At 38.6% G+C, this 23,308-nt stretch overlaps 1 protein-coding gene across 9 annotated transcripts in view; it reads left to right on the top strand.

Moving 5' to 3' along the window:
* Nucleotides 1–23,308, top strand: part of elavl4 (ELAV like neuron-specific RNA binding protein 4) — a 78,338-nt gene that overhangs the window by 49,404 nt on the left and 5,626 nt on the right. For 6 of the 9 annotated variants that reach the window (XM_077716541.1, XM_077716539.1, XM_077716537.1 and 3 more), the window contains 3 exons: nt 3,807–3,961; nt 15,415–15,648; nt 21,818–21,856. In XM_077716541.1, the coding sequence (XP_077572667.1) occupies nt 3,807–3,961; nt 15,415–15,648; nt 21,818–21,856 (428 nt within the window). The remainder of the gene's footprint in view (nt 1–3,806; nt 3,962–15,414; nt 15,649–21,817; nt 21,857–23,308) is intronic. The other 3 variants (XM_077716533.1, XM_077716536.1, XM_077716535.1) reach the window with 3 other exon arrangements.

The raw sequence follows: 23,308 nt of genomic DNA, 5'->3' as shown, positions 1-23,308 counted from the left end.
ATGGCCATACTGCCTAATCCAATACCTTACTGTAAAGTAGCCATTGTCTACTAGATAACAATACTCTTATCAGGTGCAGATGTGCAACTTTCATTCCATTTCTAAACCGCTTATCCACACAAAGGTCGCGGGGGTGCTGGAGTCAATCCCAACTATAAATACGAGCACCGATGGAAACAAAAACAGAACCTTGATATATTGTTTTTAATAGTATTTTTATACTAGTTTACCTCAATTTGATTTTACAATATGCATAAAGCCCAAGTCCATCCCAATGATTTTGTATTGTGGAATCCTACAATAAGTTATTCATTTTCCATACTGCTTATCCTCACAAGGGTCGAGGGGGTGCCGTAGCATATGCAAGACTTTTTTGGGCAGTGTAGGGTAGGGATACCCTCAATTGGTTGCCAGCTGTTGCAAATGCTATTTAAAATAAAGGCTATAGCTATTTTGGGATGTTGTTGGTAATTTATCTTGGAGGCAGAATTGTTAATAACATGCATGAGCCTCAGAAATAATTGGCCAAAAGAAAAAGACAAGTTGATTTTTACTTTGTGGTTTTCGATTTTTCATGTTGAAATTACTGAGGCACTTGTGGGAGATAACAAGATGTCATCATGCCAGTTTCCAAATGTTTGAAGTCTCTATTGTTATATTTAATACAATTGGCATGCTTGATGACAGTTGTCATCGCACTTCCACAGACACGTCACAGTTTTGTTGCCACTACAAATGCACAATAATAAATGTATTTGTTAGATTTATTTCATTTTTTGGGGGGAAGTATTTCCCTCTGAAGATCTGTGTCTGAGCTGCTTGCTTTCAAGGCGACCAGTAATCTGTGGCTCCGGGGTAATCCCTGGATGCACATCCTTGTCAAACTGCTCTAATCTGATCCAATCTAATCAAATTCATCACATCTAATCTGATGTAATCTAATGTAATAGGATGGGATTAGCCCACAGTTGTGAAAACCCTCTGAGGATCCCAGCTCTCTCCTGCCGATGCGCTCTGCCTGGCCCGGGTTCAGCACCGCAGCCCGCCTCTGGCTGAACCTCTGCCAAAGAGACACAATTATATGTGATGTGTGCGTGTGTAATCCTGTGATGAGCCGTTGAATGTGTTTGTGCGTGTGCTTCCGCTTGTTTGAATCCGTGGCGACGTTTATGTTTGTCATCCATATGTACAACACACAGCGGTCCTTGTTGGCATATATATATAGTATTTGCATGTTAGCTCCATCGGAACTCCCCTACCTTTATCTTTTAGTGTGAGTAATAGAGCAACAATTCACTTGTAAATCTATCATTTCATTTTTATGGTTAATTTTTTGCATTTCAAACTCCCAATTATAGATGTTGTGGAATTAGAGTAATTTATGGGTTAATTCAGGTCTGGTATTAATGTTTCTGTTGGTGTGTTTTCTTAGTTTGAGGCTTGTTAGTAGTAAAATGCAAAATTACAGTGTAGTCAGTTGAGTTTTTAAGCCACTGTAGTTCATTTATCAGCTTCAATGGCAACTAACCATTACAGTGTAGTCAGTTGAATTTTTAAGGCTCTGTAGTTCGCTTATCAGCGTCAATGGCAGCCAACCATTGCGTCTATCAACCTTGCCTTATACACGTACCTTTTTCATTCCCCGTCAAAGCATACCCAAGCGCCTCTAAAGCAAAGGGGCCAATTAAGAGCCAATGTGTTCTTTTATAATAAAGATTGCACCGCCGACTTGTTGCCAGGACACTTGTGAGGAAAAGCTTCACGTGTCCTCTGGCGATGTTTTTTGCCTTTTGAGTCTTTAAATCCTTGAGTATCTTTTTGTAGCTTCCTGCATCTTGACACCTCCGATGTTGTCAGCCTGCGATACCGCGCCCCGAATGAGGTGTGAGCGGAAGCATCGTGCCAAAGGTAGAGGAGGCTCCCTGTCACACGTGTGCGCACCTTCTCCGACACATTCAAACGCCCTGTTCTTGTGCAAACGTTAATCTTAACACTTTGAGTTTTCTCCCAACTTTTCCACACACATACATGCACATTCACGCACACATACACACCACATCTTTGCACCACACTTTTACACAATAGCGCTCACAGCTTGAGGAGGTGTTGATGGATTAGACATCTGCAGTTGGCTGACAAGCAGAGAAAATGAGGGAGCACGAAAAAGAGGGGAAAGTGCTGCAGAATGTGAGGAGGAAGGGAGAAGTTTAATGAGGCAGCAAGAAGGAGAAAGAACAGAAAGGGGGAAAAGGTCCAGATAGAGAATACTTTCACCATTTAGATCAAGGACAAAATGGCGCCAGGAATGGCACAGACCAGCAAAAGTAGAAAAAAATGGATGGAAAGCCCACTGTTCATTGAGATTTAACCTGTTCAAGGATATGACATACTACATAGCCACCGTATTTGCCTGACTTTAACCTGACTTGATGGCTCATGCCCCCCTACCCGTCAGTGCTAATGAAAGCACCGCCAGGCAAAGCTGCTCCAGTCGGCGGTAGAGGTAATGGGATTTCACTTGAAACTTTGCCGGAGCATGAAGATGTTTGGGGACATGGTGTGACAACTGCAAAGTTCACTGGCAGATAGCGACGCTGGCTACCATTTGGAAACGTCTGGGGTTGACACCAGAGCGGAAGTGGCTGCCAAGAGACTCTGAAAAGCTCTGTGTGTGTCTGGACATGTGCTTTCGTGTATGGGTGATAGTATGTCAGATCTTTTAGATGTGTACCTTCCTTTTTTTGAGTCATCCTTGCAAAATCCTACGACTGTTATTCATGTACAAGTGTGTCATCGTGGGCATCTCATCTTGCTTACACGTTAACTCTTGTGATTTTGAATTAGTTTGTCACTAGCATAAAATAAATTAAAATACTAACATTGCGAGAGAACGTCAACGATCACGCTGTTCGTGTTTTATTTCTCTATCATTGGATATTGTGCTGTCACATAACAAAACATGAAGTGGACGCCTTTCGGGTGAAGGTAGAAAATATAAGTCTATACGTTGTTTCTGATGATGAAACTTAGTGAGGCAATTCCTAGCAACATCACTTTTTGTGTGTTTATTTCTTTTTCAATTCTTTTGAAGTTCTTGTTCTGACTTTGTGTATATTTACATATTGGCTGCTATTTCCTGGGAAAATGGAGAAAATGCTCTGTTGTTGGAGAACAATAATCTGGTGTTGTTTTTGCTTTGGGACCTATTTTACCCTCAGAAAGGCCATTGTTCTCAAAACAAGCAGCCGAAGGGGCATTTTTTTCAGTTGTTACTTAAAAATTGTGTAAATGGACCTCAAATCTCAGGTGGGAGAAGCACCAAAGTAGGGGGCACAGCATTTAGTTCATACTAAGGCATTTCTCAGCGGCTTGTTATTTGAGTACACTGGTAAAAGTTTAACACAGTTTGTTTTATCCTTTTCTTGAGTTTCTTTTTCTCAATTGTTTTAAACCTAAATCGGAATTCAATTTTATGTTGACAGAGAAAGCAAATATCATAATTTCTTTATTTTTTTCATGATTCAAATGGTCCACAACCTGAAGGGAGAAATATTTCTTAAATTCAACCAGAAAATGACTTAGTAAGTGTTGTATCACTATTGTTCCTAGGTGCTGAATCTATTCCTCGCTGAGCTAATCCCCAATGTGATGTCTCATTTTCCTCCCTCCGCCTCTCAGCATCCCCTAACACGTTCATCCGCTTGCCCGTAGACACATCATTGTAGTCATTACGCTTTAATCTTATCAAACGTGGAAGTGATCTCATTTGTTGGTTCACCTAAAAGACCTTTTCTTCTGCGCCGCAGGTCTCGTACGCCCGACCCAGCTCGGCCTCAATCCGTGACGCCAACCTGTATGTGAGCGGCCTGCCCAAAACAATGACCCAGAAGGAGCTGGAGCAGCTCTTCTCGCAGTATGGACGCATCATCACCTCCCGCATCCTCGTCGACCAGGTCACAGGTATCCATGGGGCTAGCAACTACTTATTTTGGTGGTAGATAAAGCTTTTATGCAACTGATTTCTCTGATTTGTATATCCGTTCATTTCTTTACATCTTATTTTGCGTAGCAGTAAAAGGAAAAGGTAAACAAAATTTGATTCGTGGTAAAATCCTGGTAGCTGACAGATTTGTACCATCAGAAAAACCCTAAAAATGTAACTTTCAAATGAAAAGCTAACACTGCAAAATAATGACAGTTTAACTGTGGTTTTACAAAAGAAAGGGACTCTACTCTTAAAAAGTATGAATGTCTGGTGACATGACTGTTCACCCAGGGCTTGAATCCATCTTTTCAGTGTGGCAGTTAAGCGTGCTGACAACTGAGTCAACACTTCAGTCTAGTTACGGCTGCCTGTCCATTCTTGTAAATCTTTAAGGTAAGGGTTTCCTTGCCTAGTGTATTACAGAGCACTTCCTCCAAACAGTATTTAGCAAGCTTGCTAGTCAGCAGACTCCACTACCAAGATGCCGGTGTGGCTTCCAATTATTTACTCTCCTATTCTCAGCATCTGAGTAGGAATTGAGCCCATAATGCTCACAGCCAAGTCAGGGTTTAGGGCAAAGAATTGAGCTTTTTTTTTAATAATGCTACTCTGTGTTTGCTCATGGATTCAGGGGTGCTGTACCCAAATTGTTGATTGTGTTGCTTTAAAAGTAAGAGATGGAAATCCGACAACAGATCTGAAGTCTGCATATGTTAGTGCAAATGCGTAAATGTCAGTCAATGAGTGCATTTTTATCTCCTGCCATGTAAATAGTAGCCTTGTAGGAGCCTGTAGGCAATGGGAGCTGTTTAGTAACTATACAAATAATTCATATTTTTCATTTGTTTTTACAAGCTGAAGGCCTGTCTAACGTCTTTGATCTGTTCATGAATGCGATAGAAAAAATATATCAACAAATGTCAGGCTTCCTACAACATGATTGCAGCTGGGTATTTCTATGTAGAGTTGAATCTTAAATCTTATCACTAAAAAATCCATTTAAAAAATGTAATTAATTCAAAACAAACCCTAATATCGTCTTCCCCGAGAGGATCTCGACGACGCAGTGATCACTTAAGAATCACAAGATTTTGAACATGCATTACATGCTCACATGATACTCCACACTAAAAATTGAACCATCTCAACCCATTGTGTTTAAGATGGATCCCTCCAGCATCTCTTAGATTCATTTCAGGTGGTGCGTACACATTCTTTTGCAAGGAAGATAGTAGGTTTCCATTGCGCATGTGCCTACAGGCTGAAACCTGCCTCAGTGTTATGTGCAATGTGTACTAATGAAGCAGAATAAATCCGTAGTGGTAGTGAAGTGTTGGACCGCCTGTAGATGGCGGAGCGAGGAGGATAAGGGCTTGTCGGAGTGGGGAAAGGAAAACAAAGGCGATGCATAGGGGAAACCAATGAGGCAAAAATAAAAGGCACACTGGGTAGGCTAGATATCATATTGTATACAGAGCCTTTCCTTACCCATTAGTTCACATGTGAAGGCGAGTACATTTCCTACTTAAAGAAACGGTCATGTCGTATAACCGCACAACCGTGATAGACCACAGGGATTTCCAACAAAGCAACGCAAGCCAAATAAAACACACGGCAAGACCATAGAAAACACATCTGTTCACACCCACACGCATGTTCATCAACCATTTTTAGCAGCTCAGCTCAGGCCACATACTATGAATAAAACAAACCTGAGGCTGGTCACGCCAAGGCAACGTTCTTTATGCATTCACCGCAGCTCTGGTTCACTTCTGACTCAATAATTCATCGTGTTGCCATTCTTGACTTACAAGAGGTCACTTTTGCAGAGAAAGAGAAGCTTTTTTTCCCACATTGGCTCCCGAATAATGTACAATAGCAGTGGGGGAAAAAAAAATCTTAATCGAGCAACTTGTAATGTGTCAGTAACCCAAACACCTGCTTTGTGTTTTCCAAGAGTTAAGATACAGTGCTGTTTCTCGACTGTTTATAACCGGAACACTTTATTTTGAATTTAGTTTTTACGATTGGAGTGAAATGATAGATTGAAATACGATTAGGTAACTCTTAGGCTACAGTTTTTATGCTGAGCAAATAGTAACTTTCTTATATTACGACTTAAGTAAACACATCAACAACCTTCCTAGCGTTGTAATATCCTTTTAATATTCCCAATAGTGCTTCATTTTTTCAACATGTCAAAGTATACTGCATAATATTGGCTGGTTTTCTCTTTCGAATGGAGTAATCAACTAGTTTATCATCTCGATTAAAACCATTTTTCATTCGCAGTGAAATAAAAGCAATCAATATAAAATAAGTTTACTCCAAAATGCTTCTGCATTATTAATATTATGGGGTCTTAATATTGTTGTTTTTGATTTGTGTACAGTGACAAATACCTCCAAATTAAACTTGAGGCATCATGAATAAAAGAGAAAAAACTATAGAGTACCCTTGCACAATTGTTTTTGTTATTTTTTAAGGAAGTTTGCATCAGTTAGGATGGGGGTAATTAATCATACATCCAAATTAAAATGAAAAGGGGTTTGGAACTCAATTTTGTCATGGCCTCCATTGTAGTATTGTTTTTTTCAGAGGGCCATTTGACAAGAAATTTGACTTTTTGGCTCAAAGTGACTAAAGTAGATGTCCAATACAAAATCAATTAGGTGTAAAGGGTCATCAGTGGCAGTGAAATGTTGAATAATTTTAATATTATTGAGACTAGTGACTTTTTAAGAGAGCCTTATGGCATACCGATGTAAAATTAGATGAAATGGTGGTGTTATTTTTCGGAGGTCTTTCAGATTTAGTCTTAATTCTTGAGCCAAAAATACTTATTTATCATAGTCATATTTCCAAATGTTTCCAAAAAGAGATATTTCATACTAATTAAAATTCTCTTTTAACTGCCAAAAGGTCTGACACCATTTAAATGATAACAAATTGATTAGCAAATGAACCCTTTGGATTAAAGATGAAACATATCATATAAACAAGAACAGTACAGCTTCTGTGGGTCATAAATTGTACATTTTCATGACCTGGTTGGGTAAAAAAAAAGTACACCTAACAATGCTCCTTCTGTGTAGGGCTGGGAAAAGGATTTGTTTGAAATGTCCCAAGTCTAAAAGTGGGTCAATGTCGTCAGTCAAGTAAATTCTAGGTTGGGGTTGTTCAGTGTATGACGAAGAGATCCAATGTGCCCATTTGCCATTATTGCTCTTGCGACTATACCACCGAGACACACGTACACGCCAGGGATGTACCTGAAGGTGTCCCCAGAAGGTTAAGGATCAGCCGGAGAAATGTTAATGATTAATTAGGCGGTAGGAGTTGGTGGTGATTAAAAACATAGAGGATTTAGGAGGGTCCCCAGGAGTAATGCTTCAGTACTATTTCCTTATTGGCACACACAGGCAAAGACGCACACACAAGCAGACACACGTTGTCATCAAGAGAGATATTTCATACTAATTAAAATTCTCTTTTAACTGCCAGAAATTTAAGTATGGTGCAAGAAATAGGACAGACAAAGAGAACGGCTGTTTTACACAGTTTTGCCGGAGTAATTTATAAATTGGTAAATAAAATAAAAGTTGATCACAGTTGGAAATGTGCAAATTGGAAAAGGTTGTTGATATATATATAGGATGAGATATTGATTTTTTTTTCCAAATGTTTCAGTTCAGGGAGCAGTAACTTTTGTCTTGTCACTTCAGTAAGAGATAATATTTGATATATAAATATTCATAGAGGAATGAAAGGCGGAAAACTAGTGACCTTCTGGAGAATGTTGAACAATTTTGGTATTATTGAAACTGGTGGCTTCTGAACGGAGCCTTTTGGCATAGCCATGGAAAATGAGATGAACTATTGGTGTTATTTTTCAGAGATCTTTCGGGTTTAGTCTTAATTCTTAAGCCAAAAATCCTTATTTGTCATAGTCATATTTCCAAATGTTCCCAAAAGTCAGTGAAAAATCAAAGTTTCCATCTCGTTATAGGCTAAAAGTAAAGCAAAATTTCTACCAATTTCAGATCAATATTTACAGTCAACATCTGTTTTCACAACTGTTGTTTTACTTCTCCGAAATGGCTCAGGTGCCTAAATTAGTCAGTTAAGAAACATGTATACTCTTTATTTGTGTTGTGTATGGGCTGGTGAGACATTTAAGAAGTGAGCAGTGCATAAATCAAAACAAGCAAGGCTGAGTGACATTATGTTTGCCATAAAAGTCTTGAGTTCAGGAAGTCATATGTCAAAGGGACCCCTGTCAACACAGGGATTGCAGAATGAGCAAAAGTGGGAAGATTGGACTGTTTTCCATTCACTGGACCGTGACTTCCCATAATACATAATCTGAGGTATCTGAAAGTAAATCCCCCTAGATTCCCCACAGAGACTCACAAGGATCATCACTTTTTCTTCCTCGGATTTCTCGTTCTCTGTCTTAATCCATGTAGTAGTAATACAAGTCGGATTTCCCCCCTTCTTGTCTTTGATTTGAGACCCAAGGGAAAAGAGTCCAAGATGGGGGCCTAGTGACAGCTTTGGATCGATACTTGCCTGGATTTGAACAGAGGTCAACGGCAAATAATCAATGATTGCTAATACATTAGAAGCATCTGCGCCTTTGTGACCGTCGATGTGAAACTAAAGTGCTGATAACTGTAGGTTGCTTGGTTGTGCTGCTTCACATCTCCATGGTAACAACTTGCAAACACAACTCGAGATGATGGTGATTGCCTCTGTTCCCACCAACGAGTGCATTTTGCACACTGAATGAATAATTAGCTGGTATTCACTTTAACTTGGATGGATGGGAGCATTGTTCCTGATCAAAATAGCAATAAATTATGATTTAGATGATGCCGCCGCTGCTGGTGAAGCGTTTTTACCCTTCCGAAATTAAACAAAGCAACTGCAGCATAACGTGCCCGGACTACAAACGGCAGTTGCTCCTAGTTTCCCCCGGAACTGAGCATTTATTGAAGTATTTTGCTGCCACGCGTTGAAATAACCTCTTATTGAGACAAATGTTAATGGGTAAATATTCATTCAAGTAATTACAGGAGAAGTTGAAAAGCCTCCTGGTGCAATGGCTGCAGCCTTGATTCGCTTTGTTTTCCTTTGGTTGCTTTTCTATTATCTCAAGAGAACACACAAATCCTGTGGTGGCCAAGGCTTAGCGCACATTCACACCCACATGCAGATATCAACTCACACAGTTACACACGTGCGAGCAGACAGATGGTTGAAGCTTCCCTCTGACAGAGGCTAAAGCACAGGGCACCTCCACTCTTCAAAGTCTATGCTTCTCTTCACTGGCTACTTTTTCAAATGCCATCTGTAGCTCGGCACTCTAATGTTACTTAAAACAAGGACAATAACCCCCCTTCCCGTTTCACTTTAATTAAAGAACTGCATCAGAAGCATTTCTTTTTTGCAGCTGCCATACCATAACTCCTTTAGAAAAGAGAGTCCAATCATTTGATTTAGTTGGCACATTGTGCTGCTATTTTAATAGCTTTGCTAGGAGTGTTCTCTGTAAAAGGGATAGGGATGGAGAAAATGCTCTAGCATAAATTATTCTTGAACATTTTGGCAGTGGTGTCTTGAAATAGGTTAAACTCATTCAATGCCATTGACTAGATCCCTGCCAGCTCTCCCAGTTAAAAGGGATTGAACTTCTTTCCATCAATTGCAGCCGACGAGTTTTTATAGATAACAGTTTGTATTTGTAATGTAATTTGGTTTTTTTTATAAAGGAAAGAATTGCAGAATATTTCGTATGTAGAGGCATTCATGAATAGAGGCATTTATAAGTAGAGGCATTCATAAGTAGAGGCATTCATAAGTAGAGGCATTCATACGTAGAGGCATTCATAAGTAGAGGCATTCATAAGTAGAGGCATTCATAAGTAGAGGCATTCATAAGTAGAGGCATTCTTAAGTAGGGAACCACTGTACTTCTTTTTTATTGTGCATAGAAATGTTCACTGGCCCTAATAACATGAAATAATATTGAGATTAATATGTAAGCCATTACACTGAAACACAGACTTGGGTCAAAAATAGGCAAATGTGATTTAAATCGGCCCTGTTATAATTTTGAAGAGCTTACCAAAACTGCATAGATTTGAAAACTCTTTTTATACCTGTTAGTCATCACATATTCTCTCCTTCAAATTTGCAAGATGAAAATGGCTACAGAACCCATGAGGCATACTTGCTATTCAGAAGTCCTTAACAATCATCCTTCAGTCAAATAAACTGACTTCTAAACCTCATTTTAATCATTCATGAAGGACCTCCGCCACTCTGGAATATTGCATTAAGCAACCCACTAACATTCATTAGAGTCGATCACTATTCTGTAATTTATATAGCCTTTTTTTTCTAAGGGAGACTACCTATGTTTGTGTTGGAGTGAACAGAAAGAGCACAGTGTCCTTTTATCATCTTTTTAATGTCACCTTCTAACATTCTCCATCACCTTCTCTCCTTTTGCCATTTCCCTCCATCCGCATCGGTTGCCTCCTGCTCCTCCCCAACCCGCCCATCTCCACCTCGAACGCTGGCTTCTGTCCTCCAACCTTCCTCTTTCTGTTCCCCCCTCCCCGGATTGAGGTAGCGTGGTATTAGTAAGGCAGGCAATGCGCCTGTCAGTGTGTGTTAGAGAGAGATAAGCACAGGTAGAAGGAGTTACATAAGCCTCTGTTGATTACCGTGTAGGAGAGGGAGAGTTAAAAAAAAAAAAAAAAGAAAGTCTAGAAGAAGTGAGAGCGCAGTGAGAAAGAGACAGATTGCAGTGGCTAAAGTAAGTACATTGTGCTCTAATGTTGGCTCTATGGCTGTCAGGTGGGTGATAAGTAGCCAAGACTTCTGGGGCTAGTTGAAAGGACGGCCATTAGGGTGGACACCCGAGACGAGCTGCTCATTTTATTCATGTGCTATACAGTGAATCTGGGGTCATAATTGAATATTTTATCATTGCAAACTTTACTTATCCAAAAAAAAAAAAAAAAAAACAATGTACCTCGAGTTAAGAAATTAATTCATTCCAGAAGACGTTTTGTACCTTGGGTTTTTCCCAAGTAGAGACATATTTTACAATGAATTAACATAATTGGTTGCACATTCTTTAATACTCCCCCTAGTCTCTTCAAAAATGATAAAAGTCTAACAATTTTATATGTAACTGTGTGCAAATGTATGTATTCATCTCTAAAATTATGAAATAACAATAAGACAATTATTTATTAAGTCATCAAAATAAGTAAGAAACGCAAAGACATTTTTCCAACGCAAACCCGTCCGTAAACACACAACCAAACTGCAAAAAAAATGTTATGCACACTCAATAAGATTAGTATTACCACTTGCTATGTTTTATGTAAGTCTATTTGTATTATACAGCCACCAGGTGGCCAAAATCCCATAACATTATCCTGAGGCAGAATCTGATATTTTAAATAGTTTTGAATTATATAATTACCAGTTGCCAAGGTTTAAAAGTTTAAATTTAACCTTTTGTTGTTAAGGTTATAAGGTAAAGCTTAAATCTAGTGTTCAAGTTAACCTTTGGCAGCCTCACAGAACCGTACACAAAACACTAAAACTAGTTATTACTCTATCTCATTATGGCCAATTATGTTTTTTTTTCTTTTTTTGTGAGGGATCTTTTAACAGATGCATTTCTTCCAGAAAAAAATGATTTGAGACACAGGTTTTGTGGGGTAAAATGGGATAATTGTTGAAAACAACTCTAGTATCTTGTTGCGCCTTTAGAGTACATGGTTCTCCTGCAAAGTCACTTTGACCTGACATTTAATGTAGTACAGAATGACAATTTCACTACACCCTGGAGGTGAACTCCCAGCACAGACCAGTGGCACCTGAGCCCAAGACAGATAGAGTATATTATTTACCATCCAGTCTTATAGGGGGTGCTGGAGCCTATCGCAGCTAACTTCAGGCACCAGGCAGTGGAGAATAGTGAGGCCAACGCGCTAACCACTCGACCGCTGGGCCGCTGAATGTAATAAAGAATAAAAATTGGTTTTGTCCAGTCGTTCAATAATGTGACACATCCCACCCACCACAAGGCAATGGATGTGGGGGATCCAACATTTTATTGTGCCATTGACCTAGGTTAGCCCATACTTCTCTAGCCTTCAAATAAAAACAGTCTTGTGAACGTCCTCTCACAGGGAGAAGCAAATAAATGACAATATTTGTTTGCGCTGGGTGGATTCATATTGAATTTTCATTTTTGTGCTTCCGACAAGCTAATTAAAATTCACGGCTTGTGCGCTGGAGCAAGTTAAGAGGAGGAAATTGTGAGAAATCGTCAGGGGACATGGAGAAGAGCGAGTAGGGGGGCTTAGGACAATGACAGTGAAAAGACATCAATACCAAAAAAGGTAAATACTTCATTCTTTTTCCAAACAGATGAGAGTATTAGGGTTCATAAAGCAGGGGGCATCCCAGAGCATACACACAGATGCAACAGCTTGTGATAACATGTTTATTAGTTGTGGTGGATGAAGACCAAAGCAAAGGTTCAAGTTGACAGCAGTAAGCAACCTGTAATCATAAAACCACGCACACCTAGTAACTTTTGGGCCAGGAAGGAGATTGTCTATAACAGGGATAGGGAACCTATGGCTCAGGAGCCTTATGTGGCTCTTTTGGTGGGTGTAAATGGCTCCCAGCAACCCTGTCAGTTAATATATGCAGTTCTAGGAGCATATTTGGTCTATACCCCTGGTCTATACATATTAATTATTGAATTAATTGATGGTTTTGACCATTTACAGGGCTCTCCTTTAAATACAGTGTAGTTTAAAACAAATATAATTAGCTTTAGGTTACATGCACGAATAAAAATTATAAATACAACAACATATGTTATGTATAATGACTCTTATGAGCATATTTGGCATTGCAGATGAATTATTGTATGTGGAACTCCCATTTTGGGTCAGGTTGGTCATACTTGTTCATCAGATGCTAATAATGTGGCCCACATAACTCAGACTGTTTTTGTTGTTGTTTTTTTAATTATAAAAAATAATCACTCGCCCTATAGAGTTAACTTAATCACTTTTTCATCCAATACATGAGGTATTAAAACTAGAATGTGTCTCCAGGGCGGAATTTAGTCTCTAAAAGGCAATGTCTACCCTAAAGTGGGTCCTACTTAATCCTAAGTAATGATTATTGTCTCAATAGACTGTGGAAATAAATAATTTAACAAATAGTGAGGCAACGACAATAAAACAAAATACACAATATTTCTCCGTCTCCTTTGTCCTTTTATAAAATGGTGACCAGTCCAGGTTGTCATTATTTTTTCACCCCCAAGTGTAGAGGAAAATGCAGGGCTAGCGTACAAATAGTGCGTTATTATGTACTTATGAAAAACAAGTTATTTGTGAGCTTGCGGGTGCATGCATGTATGAATTTATATGATAGTGAGGAATCACTCCATTTCATTATCAGCCCAAATGCACGGTTGCACTTTTATTTAATCCGCCAGTGGGGTAAAAAAAAAAAGGTTTAATGGTTAGGGTAGTATTTTTCTACCTGTTGTGAAGATGCGTTTTTTGACAGCATGCAAATGTGTTTTCATTCCATTTCATGATAGCACATTATTTGACTTGTTTTGACTATATTTTAAGAGTTTTTGAAGTAGCCAAAAAAAATCACAACCTGTTAAATACTATTCCTTAATGTAGAAAATGACTTTTAACTCTTTTGGTACACTTTTATATTAAAAAAAACAGTATTTGAGTCCAACTGAACTTCTTCTAAAGTTTACCATTCAGCACTTGAACATCAAGCTTTGTGTTGCTTTTCAAAATATTACTTTCTTTTGGGGACGCTTGCCTAGAAAATAAATAACCTTGTGGTGTCAGCATACTGTAAAGAAGCAGAGAATAAAAAAGGCCAAGTGAGGTCTTCGGGGGTTCTTCCGTAGTTGAGAATTCCGGAGAGCGAGCAGAGCAGCATGTGAGGAAGCCGAGACAAAATAAAGTGTGGAGGGGAAAAAAAGAGGAATGGAGAGGAATGACATGTACAAAAATGTGGAATAACAATAAGGTGGGCCTTTTGTGTGTGAGAAAGAGAGACTGCACACAATAATGCTCAAAGGCAAAAATTCCCCCCCTCTACCTCTCAACCTTGCCTTTATTCGCTTTCCATCCCACAGACACGCCTGTACACACACACACAAACACACACACACACAAACACACTCACACACACACACACACCACACACTATTATGTAAATAGTCTCCTTGGCACCATGTTGCTGTCACTGAGCCAGTACCCTCTGGGCCATCCAGACAGCCTCATTAAAACAAGGCACAGCATCCATTAATAGCTAGAAATGCATGTCCTGTACAAACGCACACATTCAAACAAACGTACAGTAATATACTGTATGCGCTCATTAGACAACTCATTAGGTACACAATGTTTACAAAGTTAGTAAGGCTGAGTTGTACCAGATAGGCTTTTTTTTACTTTTCGACTGAAATGAGAACTCTATGTGGGATTTCTAAACCACTCCATTTAGGTAAATGAAGGTCTGTCAGTGTCAATCAAACCTGGACATTAATATTTAAGTCAAGTCTGATTTGTTGCTACAATCGGGTGTTATATCTTGTTAGAACCTAATGAATTAATCATTTTTCTGTGCAGTTACACTGTCAGAAACAAAAGATCACCCCTAACAGTGGCTCTAAATATTTTATACGCTTGAACAAATTACCAAGTAAACAAGTCAAATGTCACGAGATAAGAATAATTGAAGACCTGTTTGCATCTATGTCTATGTGTCAAATTAACATAATGTCCAACTAGACCCTAAAACATATACGGACAGTACACACTTTTAATAGCATACATTTCTAAATGTACTGTATTTGGAGAAAAAAAACACTGTGATGAGAAATTAAAATGTCATTTGTGATTTTTATTTATGATATTTACAATAGCATTAGACAAGCTCATTTTGTTCCACCAATTTTCAAGAATTACAAAATAGGCAAAAGTTCTGAGAGGGATATCAACTTAAAGAAACAAATTTGCAAGTGAGGTGATAGCTATTAATCCTTTAAAAATGTAAAAATAATGTTGAAAGTATTGTTAAAATATACACCTAACCTCAAGAGGACCTGATTTTATTTTGACACAAGAAGAAGTTAAATTGAATGTCTCTACCTATTATTATTATTATTATACCTAGTAGAAATGATCAAAGCTTCATGCCCACTCTAAGTAAAGTATACAAGACAAGCAACATGCTTTATCTGACCATTATGTTGTGATATGTTCATCTTCTGGTGATCTATTGGCTGTCCACACACTTTGTGAAGTAAAAAGGGCCCTTGTTTGTTTGTGATGTGCTGGCCCCACAGGCGGCTCCCGAGGTGTAGGCTTCATCCGCTTTGATAAGAGGATAGAGGCTGAAGAGGCCATCAAAGGCCTCAACGGACAGAAGCCATCGGGTGCAGCTGAGCCCATTACTGTGAAATTCGCCAACAACCCAAGTCAGAAGACCAGCCAGGCTCTCCTGTCGCAACTCTATCAGTCCCCTAACCGCCGATACCCCGGGCCCCTTCACCACCAGGCTCAGAGGTTCAGGTGAGTAGTAATGGGGCTTGGGCAGGAAAGAAACCCTTGAGGAGGGAGGAGTTATAGCGGCAAAGATCAGTCTCTTGTGTCATCACATATTTTAGATATTTTTGTTTTGTCGCAGTAACTAAAAATTTCAACAAAGGATGATTCTATTCTGTTTTTAAATGGTTTTAAATGGTGGACATACTCAATGATGATTGGCAATGTAGCAGTTTTAATCCTCAACCTTGATGGTTTACTTAAAATACTGGAAAAACTGTTTCCCTAACACTCAAATTCTTATTTTTCCTGACACTGAAAAAAAAACTTTGTGGTTAATTGCATTTTTTGAAAAGGTGACTTTATCTTCACCAGTTATAACAAGGCATAATTACTTGCAAAACCTGTTCAATCAAGAAATCGCTCGAATGGAACCTCTCTGACAAAATGAAATGCGATTAAATGCCATTAGTCAAATACATTCAGGAAAAAGATGAGAAGTAACGTAATTGACATTTGGGTTCTTGAGTAACTAAAAATTTCAACAAAGGATGATTCTATTCTGTTTTTAAATGGTTTTAAATGGTGGACATACTCAATGATGATTGGCAATGTAGCAGTTTTAATCCTCAACCTTGATGGTTTACTTAAAATACTGGAAAAACTGTTTCCCTAACACTCAAATTCTTATTTTTCCTGACACTGAAAAAAAAACTTTGTTGTTAATTGCATTTTTTGAAAAGGTGACTTTATCTTCACCAGTTATAACAAGGCATAATTACTTGCAAAACCTGTTCAATCAAGAAATCGCTCGAATGGAACCTCTCTGACAAAATGAAATGCGATTAAATGCCATTAGTCAAATACATTCAGGAAAAAGATGAGAAGTAACGTAATTGACATTTGGGTTCTTGACAAAGGCATTTCTATAGCATTTGTATAACCGCAATGACCTGACATCCACATACATGGACATCACATTTCTAATTGGATTCCTTATTCATGACATTAATCATAATGCTCATTTACACTTTAAAGTTTTTCTTTGGGTTGTTATTGTATTTTTACCATTCATTTGCTAGCATTGACAAAGACAGTCATCCAATCCTTTTAAATTGGGATGACTAGCTGTGAATGTTTCAGTGGCTCTATTGATATCAATGTCAGCCAACGAGATAAATGAGTGCCAAATAAAGGGTTGAGAGCTCTTGCAAACAATTGTGAGAACTATCATCCACAAATAGCCAAAACAAAGGACAGTGATGTACCTTATTAGGACTGACCAACTGTCAAAAATTACCCACATAACACAGTAAATCAGTAGAAGAACATTATAGCAAGACATGCTACACTGACGGTCTGCCGCTGCTTTCCTTTTATAGGACCTGAATGTCTTTCTGTAATGGATAGTGCCGTGAGTTCTGCTCGTTACCAGAAAATCATGAAAAATATTTTGCCATCAGTTCACAGCCTCAAACTGAAGAGCACTTGTGTGTATTCGGTACCATTTCAGCCTTTGAATGGCTTGTTTTTTACCTGAAATGTCTCTTTTAGTGCAGTGTTTCCCAACCACTGTGCTGTGAGAGATGGTCAGGTGTGCCACGGGAAATTACAAGAACTTATACATTGTTATGTCCCGAGAGAGACATTTTAATAATGCAAGAATAAAACTTGCTAATTATGAGATCAAATTGTAAATATGACAAACAATACGTCCATGTTGGAATACTACAAGATCCAAATCGTAATTCGATGATACAAAAGTAATTTAGTTGCTTATTTTTGGTCACGTTTTTGGCTTCAAGGGATTCAACTCTTGTCAATGTAAAGTCTTTGTGACCACAATATTGCTTTTGACGTAATATTAGAAAAATTTTAGTAACACGGGGAGTAAAAGGAATAAACATATAAGATTGAAAACGTCACATTACTTTAACATTGAAACTATATGCATCAAAGAGAGGAACTTATTCTGTGAGACTGTGGGGTTCTGTCATTCACATTTGTGTTTCCCTCGATTTCATCACGCTGTCATTATGCCAGCACTTTTCTGCATCCCTGGGCAAAAAATGCATTTGTTTATAAATGCAGTTAGAAAATAATCAAATTTTCTCTCCATGGCCATAAAAAACACTTTCTGCGCCCAGATTGTTGTTGTGCAATTAAACTCCAAAACGTTTTCATGCAAAAAAAAAAACAAATGTTTTTACAGTGACATTTTTCATGAACAAACCCAACATGGAATTGGCTTGATTGTACGAACATTGACATTCATTGTCAGCCATTAACCTCATAATTCAAGGTTTAAATCAATATAATGTCACTTTCATTTTCAGTGCACTACTGTAGCTTCTCTCAGTTATAAATTGAAGAACTGTATTTAAGGCAGAAGTACAATAAACTGTCATTATCAGGGGAAAAAAGCCCTTCCATTAATAGCAAAAATAAATAGTATTTGACACCTTCTATGAAATCCCTCTCATAATAGTTTACGCAGTAAATATACCTAAAACACTTCATTCTTATGTAATACTATTAAAACATTATCCTTAATACACAGTAGATTCAGGATTCCATTAAAAAAAAAATGAAATTCCAAGGTCAAACCATTCATATATAGTATTTAGATTAACAACATCATACAAAATCACCTGCATATTCAGTTGTCATATATCTTTATGGGTGTGTGTGTGGGGGGGGGGGGGGGGGGTGCTTAAAGCTCTTAATTCCAGGTACACAGCAAAGTGCAATGCTTCTCTCCCTTAAAGTTTTCGAAATCGGTTTAATAGTTTTGCATAATCCTGCTAACAACCAAACAAACGGCAACAAAAGCATAATCTCCTTGGCAAGGTGAAAAAAATGTAGGAGAAATGTATATTTAAATATTTGTTGTAGAATGTCCTCTGCTGACTGTGCCTTGTCACCCAGGACAGTATTTTCTACATTATAATTATGTAACCTATGAGGTTATATTCCGGTGGCTCACAGTTTTAGGTGTGGTTCTTTTAAATGTGGTTTCGTAAACACTAGCAAATATTAATAAGCTCATTCCTAGAGGTTTCATTTTATCTCACCACAGGCATACAATACAAAAGATGATACTCTAGTCTATCATCCAATACAACTTGGAATCTTTTGGGATTGTCATAAAATACAGAGCCCGAAAAATTGCTCTCTTTCAATAAGACTAAGCCAGTAGTAATGCTGTTTATTCTCCGTCAAAGTCAGCAGTGGGAAGCTATTTTTCTTGCAGTAGCGCTTTCCTGGTGTGACACCTGAGCGATGTAGCGTGGCTGTGTGTCTGTGATACGCCAAGCCAATTTACAGGCACGGCAGGAGATCTGTCGCTTCCCATCACAAATCACAACCACAGGACACTTCCTTGCTGTGTCCTTGTGCTCCAAACCTCACCACGCAACACTCGGAAAGTTGCAAACGGCCTTCAAAATGTGCATTTGTTTCAGGGTTGGGGTTTTTCTTTTGCCCCCATTTTTTCTAACTCTAGTGCTCGTGATCACTATAACTTTTAATTGACATTTCTTTAGTTGGAGACCTTCACGGGCATGTCCACTTTAGAGGTTCCACTGTATCACGTATTTGTTTATTGCTGGTTACATAACGCTGGATCTACTACAAACTAGTCAATATGCAGTCCTACGTGTCATAATAAAGCAAGCCTTACAGCTCAGCTTTTTTTTTTTTTTTGGCCCTTAACTAATGGTGCTGATTAGCAAATTATCCTTATTATATCCAGAGCAGGAAGCAATTATAGCTGACCAGATTTTTGATTCAAAAAATGAAAAGACAAAAACCAAAAACGCCCCTATTCTTTCTTTAACACGCATTAAAAGGAGTAACAAAGACCCCTATTGTTAGTCTAGTTTTGAGAAGCTGTGCACAAAAAGCTGAGCATGTGCATAGTCGGTATGATGGGGTAGCGTGCTTCTTTGCTTCTGTAAGAGGACGTTAGTGGCAGGCTATTCTGTTGTGGCCCAGCGGCCACAGATGTCTTCCTGCTCTTGGCTCAATTGCTCTTTCTGAGCGTTGTTGACAATTTTCTCACACTCTATTTTACGCCAACTTAACCCACGTCATTCTTGTCATATGCCATTTTATAATGTGCTTTTGCCCACTAGAGTGCATTCATGTGTTTTTAAATTTCATTTATAAAGAGTGTTTTGATGAAGGGAAGATTGTCAAAATGTTTCATCAGAAATATTAACAACAATGTTAATATGTTAAAAGTCAAGTCAAAAACAATTTGACTTGATTTTTTTTAATTTTTACTTCACCATAAGTGTCAGGAAAAACTGCAAAGCTCTCAAATAAAAGCCTAAGGGAAATAGGCACACTGAAATAGATAAACACCTTTTAACCTGTTCTGTTATCAATACAATAAACAAAATTAATACCAGAATAGTTTTTAACACTAGTTTTGAAAAGAAAATACTGAATTGGTTTAAACTATCATGATAGTAAAGCGACTGGAATATCAGTTTATCAATGTTTTCTTGTGTGAAATGTCATGTGCCTGTTTCATAGTTGCATTTACATCCTTTACATCTGAATAGCAATGATAACATGACGTCCTTGAAAACGGTAATTAAAATGCCAAAACAGACGTGAAGTAGACAGACCCCTTGTCACCAGGTTAGGTTTTATAGGACCAAGTTGTCTCTACCCAGCTGTTGCTCGATAAACCATTCCCTTTGTCCATTAGGATCTAAGAGCTAATAAGACATGAGACAGGCAAGGAGCAAGTGAGGAATGAAGGTCATTGTATCACCTAGCAGACTGTCCCCATCCAAAAGGGCCACCATTTTACATAGCCCACAGGTTTCCCAATCCCCTCATTTACAAATGATGGGCTCTAAAGGGATGCATAAATAGATGATGCCTCAGAGCAAAGTTATAACCACACCACTTTAAAAGTACAATGAACCTTTCTGTATACTTGCAATTTGGAATTTGCCTATATGGAGATTTTTGCTGGTATTCTCTGCAATTTATGTGTGCAGACCAAAGTTATACAATATACAAATATACACTGCTTACATTTTCGGATGGGTTTCTTGTTTAGTTTCAGTTTTGTGGGAACCTGTAGTTGCTAAAACTGTATCACCAAATATGTCAAGGACACTATGTGTTTGTTCATGGCCAATTTGACACTCACTTGTGTTTATGTTGGATTATTATCATCTCTCACGAACCATCCTTCAAACTCCATAACACTGACAGAACTCTGTATCAGACAGTCATAAATTTGAAACAAAAACTGTATTTCCCTATGTGTAAACTATAATCCATATTTTCACCAAAGCACATGCAATTTATTAGTCTATAAAAATAAACCAATTAGCCACACAGAACTATAAACAGCAGAATTAAAAACATGGGCTGGTGAAGTCACAGTTTACAGTCTGCAAATTCTGCTGCATATTTTTCACTGCTATCCCAATTTAATGATTACTCCATGGAACACAATTAATGTGGTGGCGCAAAATCAATAGGCTCAAACTCTTCCTGTGTGAAGACTAAAAGCGGGTGGCCTAGCCACTTCCGCTATCCCAGTGGTTTGCTCGGCCTCTGCCTAGCATTAGTCTTTGTTCCTTCAAAGCTGATTTGCTGGTGTAGGTCAGGGGTGGCGAACACGTGGCTCTCGAGCCACATGTGGCTCCCGGCCAGAACGAATACGGCTCATATTTTGTATATACTTTGGCTCTTTACCTTGTTTCGTGTTTTTCTTATTTTTATTCTCTCCTAAAACACAGTCAAGTTCATTAAAAAATTGACACTTTTATTTAAAAAATAATTTGCCAGATCCAATTATATTTTATCTGATGTAAGATGTGGCTCTTTGACTCTAAGAGTTTCAAATTTTGGCTCTTTGTGTCTAACTTGTTCGCCACCCTTGGTTTAGGTTGATACAAAAGCAGTTTCAATTTTGGTTATGTGTTGGTGACCGTGGCAGTCGCTAATGTTACTTACCGGAGCGCTACAGCCGTAGGAATCCAGTGCCATTAACCCTTGCTTTGACTGGTCAGATTCCTCAGTATAATTGGGTCTGTAACTCGAGATGGGTTTGGGTATTGAAGAGTGAGGATCATGAAGTTCTGACAGGGACTCAACATTAGTTCCATCGAGTAAGTCAACCATCTGCCCACCATTAACCCCAGAACCCTCCTTCTCTTTACAGGCTGGACAATTTGCTTAATATGGCCTATGGCGTAAAGAGGTAATTAAAACTTCACCCAATGCCGGATGTCCATGTTGACTCAATTATTTTCCAGTATTTTCATGTTTATTTTTGGTGCAGTTTTTGTTGTCATTTACGTTAAATCAATTTTTAAGGTGGATTGCATTTTTGTTGTTTTTGGTTTGATTGTTTTTACTTGTGAGCTTGAGTGTTTTTCTAAAGCCTAAACAAGCACTTAATAGGCAGAAAACAACTCGTCTTTGTTTTTTTATTTTTATTTTTTTATTATGACAAGTGCTGGTGTTGTATGGATTGTTTTTTTTGGGTTTTTTCTGTGTACAGAATGGATTTGCTCTCGACTTCTTGATTTCTAGGTGTTGTTGTTATTTATTTCTTTTGTTTATTGGGATTCAGGTTCACTGGCTTTGTCACTTCGTCCTAGCCTTGAAACATTTGACATTAATGCATTTGCTGCCACTCACAGCGATAGATGTTCAAACCATTGGAAACGGGGTTTCTGGCAGGGAGTAACCGCTCCTCCCCCCCTCCCAGTTCAAATGAATTGGGCTTTCATCGCAGTTAATCCTACTTCCTTGCACAGATTGTTGACACGTAACGTACAGTTTGTGGCAAACGTACAGATTGGCTGGTAGTCTTTTGGTAGCGGAAGCTATGATCCGAGCAAGCTTAAAGAATACAAGTGATGAGGCCGGGTGAACCTGGATCCTAGGAAACAGGAAATGTTTCACTGCAGTTGGCTCCAGCTTTTCTCTGCATTGCTCGAATTACTTCCTTTTTGCCTCCATTCCTCATTTTCCTTTGCTTCGTTGCTACAATACAGTCGGTGTTACATAACCAGGTGTGTAGCAACCATTGTTGTGATGTGCTGCTGACAGCGGCAATCTTGCATGTTGCAGCCACTTGGGACACCATTTGGAGACAGTTTAGCTTCTTACGCAATGACAAATTAGGAATAAAAGGAAAATATGTCAGAGATGGGATTGAATCAACAGTGCATCAAGTGGTTCTGTCAATTTTGTCCCAATGCATTTTAAGGCATAATTGATCAGGTATAAATTTTGCAATCAGTTCATCAAATTATGAAGTGTTATGCCTGGCCCTGGTGGGTCTTTCTCCAGCATGCTGATTGCAGTGCATGTCGTCTGCAAGTATTAGGCTTTTCTAGGGACAAAACAAAGTGGTCAGCTGTCGTTGTTGCTATGCAACCCTTTTCCTCGCCAGTAATATTGGTTAGGGTTTATTCCCTGATTTCACCAAACGGCTTAATGCAATTTTATGCTCAAACACTCAGCGTAGCACTCGATGCAAAGTAAAGTCCCAGAAAGTCGCACGGTAACGCAGAGATACAAATTCCAACCAGATTACTTCAAAACCAGTGTTGCTCGGCGACGTATCTTGAAAAATGCCTCTTGGCTAATACGATCTGTCCCCCCCCCCCCCCTAAAGATTGATGTATATTGTCAAGTATAA

This window comes from Stigmatopora nigra, chromosome 5 (assembly GCF_051989575.1).
Source record: "Stigmatopora nigra isolate UIUO_SnigA chromosome 5, RoL_Snig_1.1, whole genome shotgun sequence".
Lineage (NCBI taxonomy): Eukaryota > Metazoa > Chordata > Actinopteri > Syngnathiformes > Syngnathidae > Stigmatopora > Stigmatopora nigra.
This window is presented reverse-complemented; position numbering and strand designations above follow the sequence as displayed.